Source organism: Branchiostoma belcheri, unplaced genomic scaffold (assembly GCF_001625305.1).
Source record: "Branchiostoma belcheri isolate BF01 breed outbred unplaced genomic scaffold, Haploidv18h27 scaffold313, whole genome shotgun sequence".
NCBI lineage: Eukaryota > Metazoa > Chordata > Leptocardii > Amphioxiformes > Branchiostomatidae > Branchiostoma > Branchiostoma belcheri.
In genome coordinates, this window is record NW_017803925.1 from 79,763 (window position 1) to 93,505 (window position 13,743).

The 13,743-nt window shown below is 41.1% G+C and overlaps 1 protein-coding gene across 1 annotated transcript in view; it reads left to right on the forward strand.

The window, feature by feature from the left end:
• Nucleotides 1–818: 818 nt before the first annotated feature.
• The window catches only part of LOC109474734 (sushi, von Willebrand factor type A, EGF and pentraxin domain-containing protein 1-like), a gene marked incomplete at its 5' end in the record, with an annotated part of 46,591 nt that continues 33,666 nt past the window's right edge, over nucleotides 819–13,743 (forward strand). Inside the window, 13 exons of the mRNA XM_019775095.1 lie at nucleotides 819–927; nucleotides 1,234–1,410; nucleotides 4,327–4,503; nucleotides 5,126–5,302; nucleotides 7,365–7,541; nucleotides 7,843–8,022; nucleotides 8,572–8,748; nucleotides 9,346–9,522; nucleotides 9,804–9,980; nucleotides 10,277–10,453; nucleotides 10,714–10,887; nucleotides 11,106–11,282; nucleotides 11,582–11,758. Of these exons, the coding sequence (XP_019630654.1) occupies nucleotides 819–927; nucleotides 1,234–1,410; nucleotides 4,327–4,503; nucleotides 5,126–5,302; nucleotides 7,365–7,541; nucleotides 7,843–8,022; nucleotides 8,572–8,748; nucleotides 9,346–9,522; nucleotides 9,804–9,980; nucleotides 10,277–10,453; nucleotides 10,714–10,887; nucleotides 11,106–11,282; nucleotides 11,582–11,758 (2,233 nt within the window). The remainder of the gene's footprint in view (nucleotides 928–1,233; nucleotides 1,411–4,326; nucleotides 4,504–5,125; nucleotides 5,303–7,364; nucleotides 7,542–7,842; nucleotides 8,023–8,571; nucleotides 8,749–9,345; nucleotides 9,523–9,803; nucleotides 9,981–10,276; nucleotides 10,454–10,713; nucleotides 10,888–11,105; nucleotides 11,283–11,581; nucleotides 11,759–13,743) is intronic.

Consider the following 13,743-nt stretch of genomic DNA (forward strand, 5'->3'; position numbering starts at 1 on the left):
GACCTGATGTACATTTCTGTAGATTGTACACACAACACACACATCTTTAGATAATGGCAGGTAAAAGAAATAACCCTGAATCATAGTAGATTAGCGTAAATCCATGTTTTTGCGTTCCAAACAAGATAAGAAATTGTTTCCCGGTATTAATCTCTGGGAACACGGCGCTGAATATTGACGCAAACGTCCGCTGCCGGCAGCGCTAGCGTTAAGATGACTGAGCCGACGCGCGTGTAAACAATTTTTCTTTGTACGGTATAAGCGCTACAATGCTATTTTCTACCATTACACATCGATATTCTAGTGAAGAAAGGCATAGTTTCAAGATTGTATGGGGAAAATATATGCTTCTTTGCGGATTTTTAGCATTTTCGACGTGATTTTGTCGTCACTTAACCCGGAAGTGTGGACCGCGGTGTGATCTCACATACAGACAACGCAACACAGTAAAGCAGTTGAAACAATCTCAGCACCAGGGACAAAAACACAGCCAAATCACCAATGACGGGACACACACAAAAAAGGCCAGGACAAGAACAAGATAAAAGTCAGCACCATTGACAAGACAACAACAGAAAAATATAACCAGCAAATCAGCAAGGTAACACCAGGGTCAGCAACAGGCTTCCAATCAGAAAGTATCACACTTCACAGAGAATTGTCGCCAATGGCTACTTCCTTTTCTTGCAATATATCAAACTTCACGGAAGATTGTCGCCTATGGCTTCTTGTTTTCTCTTTCAATTGTAGCGGTCCAATGTCCGGCTCGGACGGCCCCAACTAACGGAGCGGTGAGTCCAACCGGAGCGGTCTCCTACCCGAACGGGGTGACCTTCACCTGTAACACGGGTTACGTACTGAACGGCGCTGCTGCTGCGACGTGCCAAGCTGACGGAACGTGGAGTAATCCCGTTCCAACATGCATACGTAAGCAAAGCAATTCAATTGCAGTATACATTATTGTATTCTCAATATATTTAAAAGAGTATTAGGAGGCAATTATTTCAAAACATGAGACAAATAAATTTACAAACGTGTAAATTTTTAAGCACAGATAACAGGTTGATCTCTATACATTGGCAGTCCTTTGAATTAAAAAAATTGCAGTACGTTCATGTAGTACATAGAACCTAAAGAGCAATGAAATTGCATGAAATGTCGAGTCTTCCTTCAGACTCATGTATCTTACTAAGCAAATGGCATTGTTTGATATGTTTTATTTGTTTTTTTTAGCGGTTCAATGTCCGACTCTGATAGCCCCAACAAACGGACAGCTGAGACCTACCGGAGCGGTCTCCTACCCAAACGGGATCATCTTCACCTGTAACCCGGGATACGTACTGAACGGTGCTGCTGCTGCGTCGTGCCAAGCTGACGGAACATGGAGTAACCCTGTTCCAACATGCACACGTAAGACGACTTGTAAATTCGTATATGTCAGCAGAGGCTATCAAATTGCAGCATGAAAAAATTACCAAACAAGAGTTTTACGACCCCATACCTTCGCCAAATGATATTAATCCTTCCGGTTGACGAATTATAAAATTTAAATGATTGATTTCGCAAATAAGAGCCTTATTTGCATGATTACATCATTTGATCTTATTCTCCACCCGACGACAGCCTTATCTTAACAAAAAATGTTTTCTAGCACCTCCTTATTAATTAGGCAAACGAGGTCATAATCTGAATATTATGAAAGTTATCTTTATTGATGTTCACCTTAACTTAAATTCCAAATGCGGCAAGTATGAAATTCCTAGCAATTACAACTATGAAATTATAAAAGATTGCCATTAATTATGCAAATTAGGTCTTTGTTTGTATAATCTATGTACTCAGATGTTATTCTAGTTCTCAATTACATGTCATACGTGTTTTATGATACTATTATCGAACGAAGCAGATTTATAGAATTTTCTTATTAATTATGCAAATTAGCTCCTTATTTGCAAAATCGTCATCTGATCAGTCAAGCATAACTTTAGCTACCCACATAGCAATAAACACAACCCGTCAATCAGTTATCCTTCTGCTGCAGTTCCAGAACAAGATGCTAGGGGACTCATGTCACTTATTCCCATAATTAGTGATCTTAGCATGTCTAGATCGCGAGAATGAAAAACCGGAAGTTCTACTGCAGTACCAACAAAAGCCACCAGGGGGCCCAAAATGTAATCATTTCTAGGTCTAATCAAGACCTCCCACCTACCATGTTTAGTGACAATGCGTATTAATCTTCTTGAGTTATGCTGTTCACAGACAAACAGACAAACGGACAAACGGACAGTCGGACAAACACTAATGAAAACATAACCTTCTTGGCGAAGGTAAAAAGAGTATTGGAAAGTATGTAGGTATGTTTTCTCAATTCCGAACACGACAGACAGGCATGTACCAAAAGACAACATTTTGTTCATCTTTAGTAAATAGATGTCCATAATAAGAGGGCATTAGTCATTTTCTTACAACCACGTTCAATGTTGACGTCACCAGAACCATACGTGTATCCGACCATATATCATTTTTTGCACGCCAGCACTGTGGTGATAAGAGCATAACAAGGATTGTCCCTTCTGCTATTTGAACTTTGGCATCCGGACGTCTATCTACTAATGCTATACGTCTATACCTAGCACTAGTATGTTTTTTATGTAGTATTTATCATTAGGAATCTTGCCCTAAAGGTTGTCATGCGCGTATATGTTGTGCTCGTTTAAAATTATTTAGGGGGCATTTCAACGATATCCAACACCAAGTGGTTCAGAACGCATGTTCTTTTTCTTACAGTCTGTCAAGTTCAGCTTGGGATGGAATCCGGCGCCATACCTGATGACAGCATCACAGCATCATCGGACTCTGGTGTTGATCACGAGCCATACTACGGACGGCTAAACGGAATCAGGGGTTACGGAGACTGGACACCATTTTTCAGGGACATTCATCAATGGTTGCAGGTATATTAGAAATGCCGCGGTGCTTACATGGAGACATTTCATGCCATTCCGTTACATCATTAAAGGGGGGGTATGTAACTTTTTTTGACAATCCAAAAGGTATATTTGCCACTCCTTTCTTTACATAGTAAGTTGACATACCCCTTTAGTATTCAAGACCAATATTCAGCAATAGACAAGCCATGGATTGATAAATGCAATATATATATATATATATATATATTAGGTGGATTTAGGAGAAGAGCAGCGCGTCACCGGCACCATTACCCAGGGTGGCGGATGGGATCTTGTTGAACAATGGGTGACGTCATACAAACTCCAGTACAGTGTAGATGGAAATATTTGGACGACATATTCAGACAGCGATGACTCAGAAAAGGTATATATGTATGGATATATAAATATATATAACAGTCATTTTTATACCAGAATAGTATCTATTATACAAACGTAAAGATAGACTTATAAATAGTCAAACATTCTGCACTTCTCAACCCTATCTAGACTGGGCTTTTTTATATTTGGGACGGGGGGGGCACATTCGCCCCCCCCCCAAAAAAAAACTCGTGAACAGTATATTGTATGGCCTCTAAATTATTTTAGGATGGTGTACTAGTAATAATTAATAATGAAAAAATGTTAATATCATTATGGCGTAATATGACGTCAGTATGACGTCATTCATGTGATTTATTGCCTTAAACCATTTTCTCGTAAAACTTAATGGTAAGTTTAACAAAAAGTGTTTATGATAGAATGTTAAGGTCTACTTAATCGTGTGTTGCCCATAGCAACACCATTGACGTCATGAAATGATGCTATGTATGTTTAAACTATCCGTCATCTCGAATCGTCAATATTGAATTTTCGAAAATATTCTTTTTAAGATAAAGCCTTAAAACAAAATGGAAATTGTTGGTCTTTTATGGAATGCCTAAGGCTGTCAAATTCCCTTACCCGATTTCTCCCTTTGCTTTCCAGGTTTTTACAGGAAACACGGACAGGAACACACCCGTAACGAACCTACTGGACAACCCCATTGATGCCCGTTATGTGCGCTTCAACCCTCAAACCTGGCATGGACACTTAGCAATGCGGGTGGAAATTCTAGGCTGCAGAACTGATAGTAGGTTTCTCTTGTGGTATTGGCTACAGTGTTGTCCAATAGCATTAAATTGTTCATCAATATACCATACTGTTATTTCTTTATACTAGTTACATTACACTTCAGAGTAAAAGGGCGTGCAGGAAAAATGGCATGCCTCTACTCTTCTTTCGAAAGGTGTGGTGCGTTCTTTAACTCTACCCAAACACTGCACCTTTTTTAATCGTCCTAGGCAATTATTTCTCTCTTTATTTTTTATAGTAGGCATTCAATGTCCTGCTCTAATAGCCCCGAGTAACGGAGCGATAAGTCCTACCGGAGTCATCTCCTACCCAAACGGGGTCACCTTCACCTGTAACACGGGTTACGTACTGAACGGCGCTGCTGCTGCGACGTGCCAAGCTGACGGAACATGGAGTAACCCTGTCCCAACGTGCACACGTAAGACGTATTGAAAGTTTTTAAAAATGGTAAATAGAGTAAACAGAGTAGTTATTGTGTTTGTGCGCCTACAGTAGTAGCAATAGCATTAGGAGAACTGCCACGTTATGTATTTAGAATTTGGCCATATCAACTTGTGATTAGTCCACTCGATTGTAACACTTCATCAAAGACTTGTGCTATCCCTTATTATTTTAATAATTATGATATAGATATGTTAGATATGTTTTATTCGACATTAGATCTTATTCAACACACTTATTTTATTGTTACGTTGTTACTCTCTTTATGTAGTTTGCCATACATTGTACCACGTGCAATTGCCATACAATAAAGTTCTTCTTCTTCTATCCATATCTATCGTAAGAGGATCAATACGACATGGAGCAACCATGTTCCGTCAACCTGCCAGTTCATATAATCTGCATGTATATTCAACAATACCCATCTATGTGTGGTATACCCACAGGCATTCACGATATAGTGTAGTATGTATTGAGGGTAACTTCGTGACCATTTAATATTTAAAACACAATAGACGTTCATGGCTTGAAATATATCATTTTGTGCATCTTCAGTACATATTCGAATATCAGTAAGGAAGGGTTATTGACAATTTCAGCTAGACAATGTCCAACGTTGACGGCCCCAAATAACGGGAACTTAAGTCCCCTCGGACCACACGTCTACCCAAACGGGGTCACCTTTACCTGTAACCCGGGATACGTACGGAACGGTGCTGCTGCTGCAACGTGCCAAGCTGACGGGACTTGGAGCAATTCTGCTCCAACATGCACACGTAAGTCGACCTACAAGTTGTAATATACTATAGGGCTTATTCACCACAGATGGTCACGTGACTCTTCCCCCGGCAGCGAGCATTGTCCGCCATTAGGGGGTGCAGCCTGGTGCCTATCGCTATGGTACGCTATGCAAACTCTTGGCGATAGTTGCGTGTTTTGGGCCACAATCTACGTTTTGAACACTCTTCTTGTTCGTAACATTGTCCTTGGGGTTGTTCTGGCTCCATGACCACGTCTCATGTTCTCAAGATCGGCTTTTATCGGCTTTTTTTGCTGATCAGAAATCGGTGTGTTTTACCCTGGCGTAGGGGCCTGTAGATGTCAACGTGGGTAGCCATGGCCACGTATCTGTTGGAGCTACCTGTCCTTTTACTCTGTGGTAAATGTCCACGTAGAACAGGGCCCTGGCAACTTGTAACACTCACCTTGTTCAGCCACAGTCGCGGCAGTGCGGACTGTGGATGGCGGCCGGTCGGCGGCCGATGGCCCCGCATTTGTTTGTTATTATCCAGACACAGTCCGGGGCTGTTCCAAAATAGCGACCTTTGCGTATCCCGACAGTCTACAACGTACTTCACCACGAAACTGCACGTCCCACAACATTCTCTACACATCCTGATACAACGATCAAATCAAATCAAACGCTTTCAGACTCTTAAAGGGTTTGAACCGATCCTGTGTGTAAAAACTTCTGCCCCGTGAGTACCAAGCTTAGTCGCGTCAATGGACTCCGCTGGCGGTAGACGCCGTCTCGATCAGACTGATCAAAACTCAACAAAAACGGGTCAATCCCAACAGATTTTATTTTGTTCCAGTAACGAGAGGTATGAGTGGTGGTTAACTCTTCGTGTAATAGGACAAAGGACAGTTTACCTAACGTTTGTCGGCCATTTCAACGCTTGGAAACTCACTGTAGAGGTGGACCCCAAAATGGCGTCGCACGGAACATGAGGGGTGGTGACGTCATGATGACGTGTGGTGAATNATTGTCCTTGGGGTTGTTCTGGCTCCATGACCACGTCTCATGTTCTCAAGATCGGCTTTTATCGGCTTTTTTTGCTGATCAGAAATCGGTGTGTTTTACCCTGGCGTAGGGGCCTGTAGATGTCAACGTGGGTAGCCATGGCCACGTATCTGTTGGAGCTACCTGTCCTTTTACTCTGTGGTAAATGTCCACGTAGAACAGGGCCCTGGCAACTTGTAACACTCACCTTGTTCAGCCACAGTCGCGGCAGTGCGGACTGTGGATGGCGGCCGGTCGGCGGCCGATGGCCCCGCATTTGTTGTTATTATCCAGACACAGTCCGGGGCTGTTCCAAAATAGCGACCTTTGCGTATCCCGACAGTCTACAACGTACTTCACCACGAAACTGCACGTCCCACAACATTCTCTACACATCCTGATACAACGATCAAATCAAATCAAACGCTTTCAGACTCTTAAAGGGTTTGAACCGATCCTGTGTGTAAAAACTTCTGCCCCGTGAGTACCAAGCTTAGTCGCGTCAATGGACTCCGCTGGCGGTAGACGCCGTCTCGATCAGACTGATCAAAACTCAACAAAAACGGGTCAATCCCAACAGATTTTATTTTGTTCCAGTAACGAGAGGTATGAGTGGTGGTAAAGTCTTCGTGTAATAGGACAAAGGACAGTTTACCTAACGTTTGTCGGCCATTTCAACGCTTGGAAACTCACTGTAGAGGTGGACCCCAAAATGGCGTCGCACGGAACATGAGGGGTGGTGACGTCATGATGACGTGTGGTGAATAAGCTCTATATGAAAAAAAAATGTCTATTACATTGTAGTACACAGACATAGGGTTTAACATGATGGATAGTGATGGGTTAGAGACGTCATGTTTGTATTTTTAGCATAAGGAAAAACTTCTGTTACAGTAATAAAATCTTATTGACCTAAAGGGTCTGTCTTGCAGATTCAGTCGTAAAGATCCATTTATTGTCTAGACATACGTGCCCTACTTATCAACAAAAGCACACCTAAAATATAACGCTTTTATTTTTATGATTGATGATGTTTTTGGTCCTTTTCATTGTAGCGATTCAATGTCCGGGTCGGACGGCCCCAACTAACGGAGCGGTGAGCCCTACCGGAGCGGTCTCCTATCCAAACGGGGTCATCTTCAACTGTAACACGGGATACGTACTGAACGGCGCCGCTGCTGCGACGTGCCAAGCTGACGGAACATGGAGTAATCCTGTCCCAACATGCACACGTAAGACGTATTGGAAGTTAATAAATGGTACATACATGTAGAGTAATGTAGTAAATGCTTTTGCACGACTACACTAGTACACTGTACTGAGCAGCATTAAGAGAATTGCCACTTTTAGTATCTAAGATTTGGAAAATAGAACTATACTTACGCTAGCCACGTCTATATTTAAATGCATATCTATTATTTAAGGATTGATACATCAGCCAAAAATATCTATTCTATTTAGCAGAAGGTACAGGTTATGTATTGTAATTTTTTTTACCTATAAGTTAGATATTTCTTTTTCTAATATCCGTAGCAAACGTTCAATGTCCGACTCGGTCGGCCCCAATTAACGGAGCCGTGAGTCCGACCGGAGTGATATCATTTCCAAACGGGGTCACCTTCACCTGTAACCCGGGTTACGTACTGAACGGCGCTGCTGCTGCGACGTGCCAAGCTGACGGAACATGGAGTAATCCTGTACCAACATGCACACGTAAGACTATATCCAAGTTGATATTTGTTAGTTGCAGTAATAACTATCGAGTTCTAGTATACAGGCATTTTATAGACTGTAAATTGGGAATGTATATATATTGTCTGCATTTAACATATGATATGCAGGCATACGTTAAAATACGTTATCGACAGCATCTTTAGTACAAAAATAAATGATATGTCAAGATTTCTTTTACCATTTCAACCAGACTAACCCAACTATCGGGGCTTCATGTCCTATCCGAACACATATACAGACATAACGGAACGTGGTCAAGTTTACTTTTAACAAGGGATTATGTAATCTAGTGGTGAGGGCATGAGAAGGAAATAGATTTTAATAATATATATGAACTTTGGCAAACCATTTTAGTAGATGCTGGTGCACATTCATATTTTAGTACAGAGAATCTAAAGGGCCTGTTCTTGCAAGTTTCTGTTATGAAAGATCCATACATTACGTAGAGACATAAAGTAATATATACTCCTATTTCTAGCTACGTGTTTAATAGGAAGTCTTTTTTTACTGTTGTATTTTTCGTTTCAGCTGTTCAATGTTCGTCTCGAACGGCACCAACTAACGGAGTCGTGAGTCCTGCCGGAGCGGTCTCCTACCCAAACGGGGTCACCTTCACCTGTAACCCGGGATACGTACTGAACGGCGCTGCTGATGCGACGTGCCAAGCTGACGGAACATGGAGCAACCCTGTTCCAACATGCACACGTAAGACTTGGGTTCATGTAAGGTTCATGTATGCTAGCAAATGTAGTATAATCGCATTTATGACATTGTGAAAAGAGTATCAGAGGGGGAATTGCTTGTGCTTTCTGTATTTCAACTATACAGGTACACATATCAAGATACATTTATAGTATTTTCAGTCAATGAGTAGACCTCGGTAATAACACGTTTCTTATCATTTTAGCAAGACAATGTCCAACGTTAACGGCCCCGCCTAACGGTGCGCTCAGTACCACAGCGACATCCTACCAGACTGTGGTCACCTTCACCTGTAACACGGGATACATGCTGAACGGCGCCGCTGCTGCGACGTGCCAAGCTGACAGGACATGGAGTAATCCTGTTCCAACATGCACACGTAAGACAATCTGCAAGTTGATATATGCCAAAAGCAATAATGCCTATAAAACTGTGGTATACAGGCATTCACAATTTATTATACAAAATATTCAAAGGTAACTGTGTGATCATTCAGTATGTAAACACGATGGACGGTTATGGATTGAAATACGTCATTCATTTTGTGCATCTTTATTTCATATTCTAATGTAAGTAATGAAAGGTTATTGACTATTTCAGCCAGACCATGCCCAACATTGACGGCCCCAACTAACGGTGCTCTAAGTCCTCTCGGACCACACGTCTACCCAAACGGTGTTATCTTCACCTGTAACACGGGATACGTACGGAACGGCGCTGCTGCTGCGACGTGCCAAGCTGACGGAACTTGGAGTAATCCTGTTCCAATATGCACACGTAAATACATTACTAGCTTTAAAATGTTTTAAAAATATAGAGTAGTCTACACAACAATTCCTTTGTAAAACTTACACTTACTAAGCATGTCGTCGTGCCTTGGCCAGACGTCTATTCAATATATTAAGACACACGGATTCAACTTGAAAGTACAATGTAGGCATAATCTATATGTGGAGCTTAAGATTTTTAATTCTTGATTGGAATAAATGCCCAGTCTACGAGGCTTGGCCGATGTCGATAGGATTTTGATATGATTTTTTTTCCATTATCCATTTCAGCGGTTCAATGTCTGACTCTATCAGCACCAACTAACGGAGCGGTAACTCCTACCGGAGCGGTCTCCTACCCGAACAGTGTCACCTTCACCTGTAACACGGGATACCAACTAAACGGTTTTTCTGCAGCGACGTGCCAAGCTGACGGAACGTGGAGTAACCCGGTTCCAACGTGCACACGTAAGACGAGTTTTAAGTTAATCAATAATTTTTTGCATGCAGCATACATCATTCATCAGATAGCAAAATAGTATTAGAAGGGAAATTGCAAGTTAACACAATATGTTATTGTAGTAATTTTTACCGAATTCCGAATTATAGTATATCGACATTTCAGCATTGTACTAGTAGAAGAATAAGGGTTGCCCTTTTTTCAACTTTGGCAAACAGCAGAAGGCACACGTAAAGTGTTGTTTTTGCCTTTCGGGATAAATATTTCAAAGCAATTATCTCTATTTAAATATTATTCATCGCAGCGGTCCAATGTCCAGCTCGGACGGCCCCGATTAACGGAGCGGTGAGTCCTACCGGAGCGGTCTCCTACCCAAACGGGGTCACCTTCACCTGTAACACGGGATACGTACGGAACGGTGCTGCTGCTGCGACGTGCCAAGCTGACGGAACATGGAGTAATCCTGTTCCAACGTGCACACGTAAAAAAAAACTTACAAATTGCGAAATGCTACACGCAATAATATCTTTATAATTATAGTAAACAGACTTTCACAAGATGGTGAAGAAAGTATTGATCGGTAACTGTGTTTTTTTTTGCTATACTAAATTTTCAGAACATGGTTGCCAGCAAATCGAGACGGCATTCTATGCACTGGGATAAATATATTGACGTCATTTAAATTATCTAAAGTACATGTATTATGAGATCACCGTGATAAATTAGTATTAAATATTACAGAAAGACAATGTCCAACGTTAACGGCCCCGCCTAACGGTGCGCTCAGTACCACAGCGACATCCTACCAGACTGTGGTCACCTTCACCTGTAACACGGGATACATGCTGAACGGTGCTGCTGATGCAACGTGCCAAGTTGACGGAACATGGAGTAATCCTTTTCCAACATGCACACGTAAGACAATCTGCACATTGATATATGTCACATACAATGATGCCTATTTTAATTGTGGTATACAGGCTTTCAGAAGTTAGTATACAAAATATTCAAAGGTAACGATGTGATCATTCAGTATATAAACACGATGGACGGTAATGGGTTGAAATACATCCTTTTGTGCATCTTCATTTTATATTCTAATGTAAGTAATGAAAGGTTATTGACTATTTCAGCCAGACCATGCCCGACATTGACGGCCCCAACTAACGGTGCCTTAAGTCCTCTCGGACCACACGTCTATCCGAACGGTGTTACCTTCACCTGTAACACGGGATACGTACGGAACGGCGCTGCTGCTGCGACGTGCCAAGCTGACGGAACATGGAGCAATCCTGTTCCAACATGCACACGTAAGAATATTACTAGCTTAAAATATGTGAGATAATTTTATAGAGTAGTTTATATATCAGTTCCTTAGTAAAACTTACACTTACTGAGCATATTCTCGTGCCCTGGTCAGACGTCTATTCAATATTAACTTAAGACACACGGATTCAACTTGAAAGTACAATGTAGGCACAACCAATATGTGGAGCTTAAGATTTCATTTCTGCCTAAATGCTTGATTGGAATAAATGTTAAGTCAACGAGGCTTTGCCGATGACGATAGGATTTTGATATGATTTTTTTTCTCTATTATCCATTTCAGCGGTTCAATGTCTGACTCTAACAGCACCAACTAACGGAGCGTTGAGTCCTACCGGTTTGGTCTCCTACCCGAACAGTGTCACCTTCACCTGTAACACGGGATACCAACTAAACGGTTTTTCTGCAGCGACGTGCCAAGCTGACGGAACATGGAGTAACCCGGTTCCAACGTGCACACGTATGACGAGTTTTAAGTTAATTCATGATTTGTTTGCATGACAGTATACAGTATTCATCAGATAGTGAAAAACAGTATTAGAAGGTAACTTGCAAGTTAACATAACATGCTATTGTGACATGTAGTAATAGCCTAGGCGATCGGTGCGAAAATTGCTCAAATGGTGATAAAAGCATGAAACTTGGCACAAATGTTCTACACGACACTAGAAACAATTTCAGGGGTGGAGCCATCGCGAACTGTCCTTTGCCTAGCAACTGTTGCTAGGCAACATGCTTTTCCAAGAAAACAATGTATTAGGAAGCTAGTACCTGCTAATTGTGCCTGAAAACCAATTATAATGTGCAAAAAATGAGGTGTTTTACTGTATCTGACATCACTTTTTATATCAAAATAAATTTTGACCCGTTGTAAAGCACAATGCGCTTCGAAAAGCTGATACTTTTTGGAATTTTTAATAGAAAAGTGTAGAAATTAAATTTTATAATCATGCATATTTTCCCGTTACCTATGGGGCCTTGAAAGGTATATTTTGATTGATAGACCTGAACATTCTCTGAATGGTAAACTTTAAATTTCAAAAATCCATCAGTTCTATCAGGAGATATAAGTGTTTGAAGATTAACACAATGTCATCCACTTAAATCAGTAGATTGGTTGCTATGGCCGTTGCTAGGGACGGCTTGGGCTGTGGTCTGCATGGGAATAGATGCTAAAATTTTATTTTTCTGCCAGCTTTTGCGTTGTTTGTGTGTACAGAAATGCAGGTAAGAGATGCCTGGTGTCTGCATATAAAAATGACGCAATATTTCTCTCTTACCAAGAGGATTTTTACAAAAACGCTGAAGCGCTGTTAAGGTTGTTGCTACGAACGCGTTTGCCGTACTCACAACACGTTGTACTTGTAGTCCATGGGCCAGAGGAGATATCGGTACCACCTGAGGTGGCAAATTCTCATCATGGTTTTCGAAAAGTAGGGTGTCTGTGGAATATTTTTTGATATGATAGCCGTTGCACATTGGTAGCTTTGACCTTGCTATCTGACCTTGAACTTTGACCTCATATGAACCGCTTCCTTTTGCACTTATGATGCAAAGGGGAGTGGTAAATAATCAAATATGGATATTTTTCAATGTAGCTTCATGGACTGATAAAACAGGAACCAAGGATTACAAAAATGTTAATTTTGTTTCGATATGTCACTTCTACAAGAAGTTATGAGCTTTCGAAATTCGAATTTTTGGTAAAAATTGGTAAAAAATAGAATGTTTACTTTTCAAAACCTGTCAAGTATTCAGATTACATATTTGAGCCTGCTGCATGCATTCATCTGACTTTTTGCATCATTTCCTACATTTCAAGATTTAAATCATAAACATCCGTCTATTCTATCCGGAGATATGAGTGTATAAAAGTTCTACTCCCAAAGGCCTTCTGTGGGGAAAACCGTTGTAGGGCCGTTGCTAAGGGGGCACTTGGCTGCTTTCCCAGCAAAATGGAGTGCACACCATATGGAAAACTTGAAGAAAACTTCTATTGGAGGAAAAATTAGTAATTTAGAGGGCCTTGGAAATCTATATTATGTTTCTATGGTAACCGTTGCTAGGGAAAATATACCTCCCTAGCAACGCAGGAGATAGTACTTTTAAATGGTTTCATAGATGGCAATAGAGGGCGACTTGTGGGAAAATGTCTATTTCCTGACCATTTTGAAGTATCTTTAGTGTATGCATGGAGGAATCTCATTTTGTCTCCAGTTTTGTGGCATTTGGAGCTATTTTTAACTAAAAATGTAGATTTTTTGCTCCTGTTACACAACAGTCGAAGAAATTTTGCCGAGATTCGGTACAAACCGTTAACATGTAATTTAATAACTGCCACGGCAGCCAAGCATTGGATTACTTAGTTGTTCTGAATACAAAATGGTATTTTTTTGTTATTTCTGCCCAGAAATGTGCATTTCTGGCTCATGCGTGATAATGTCT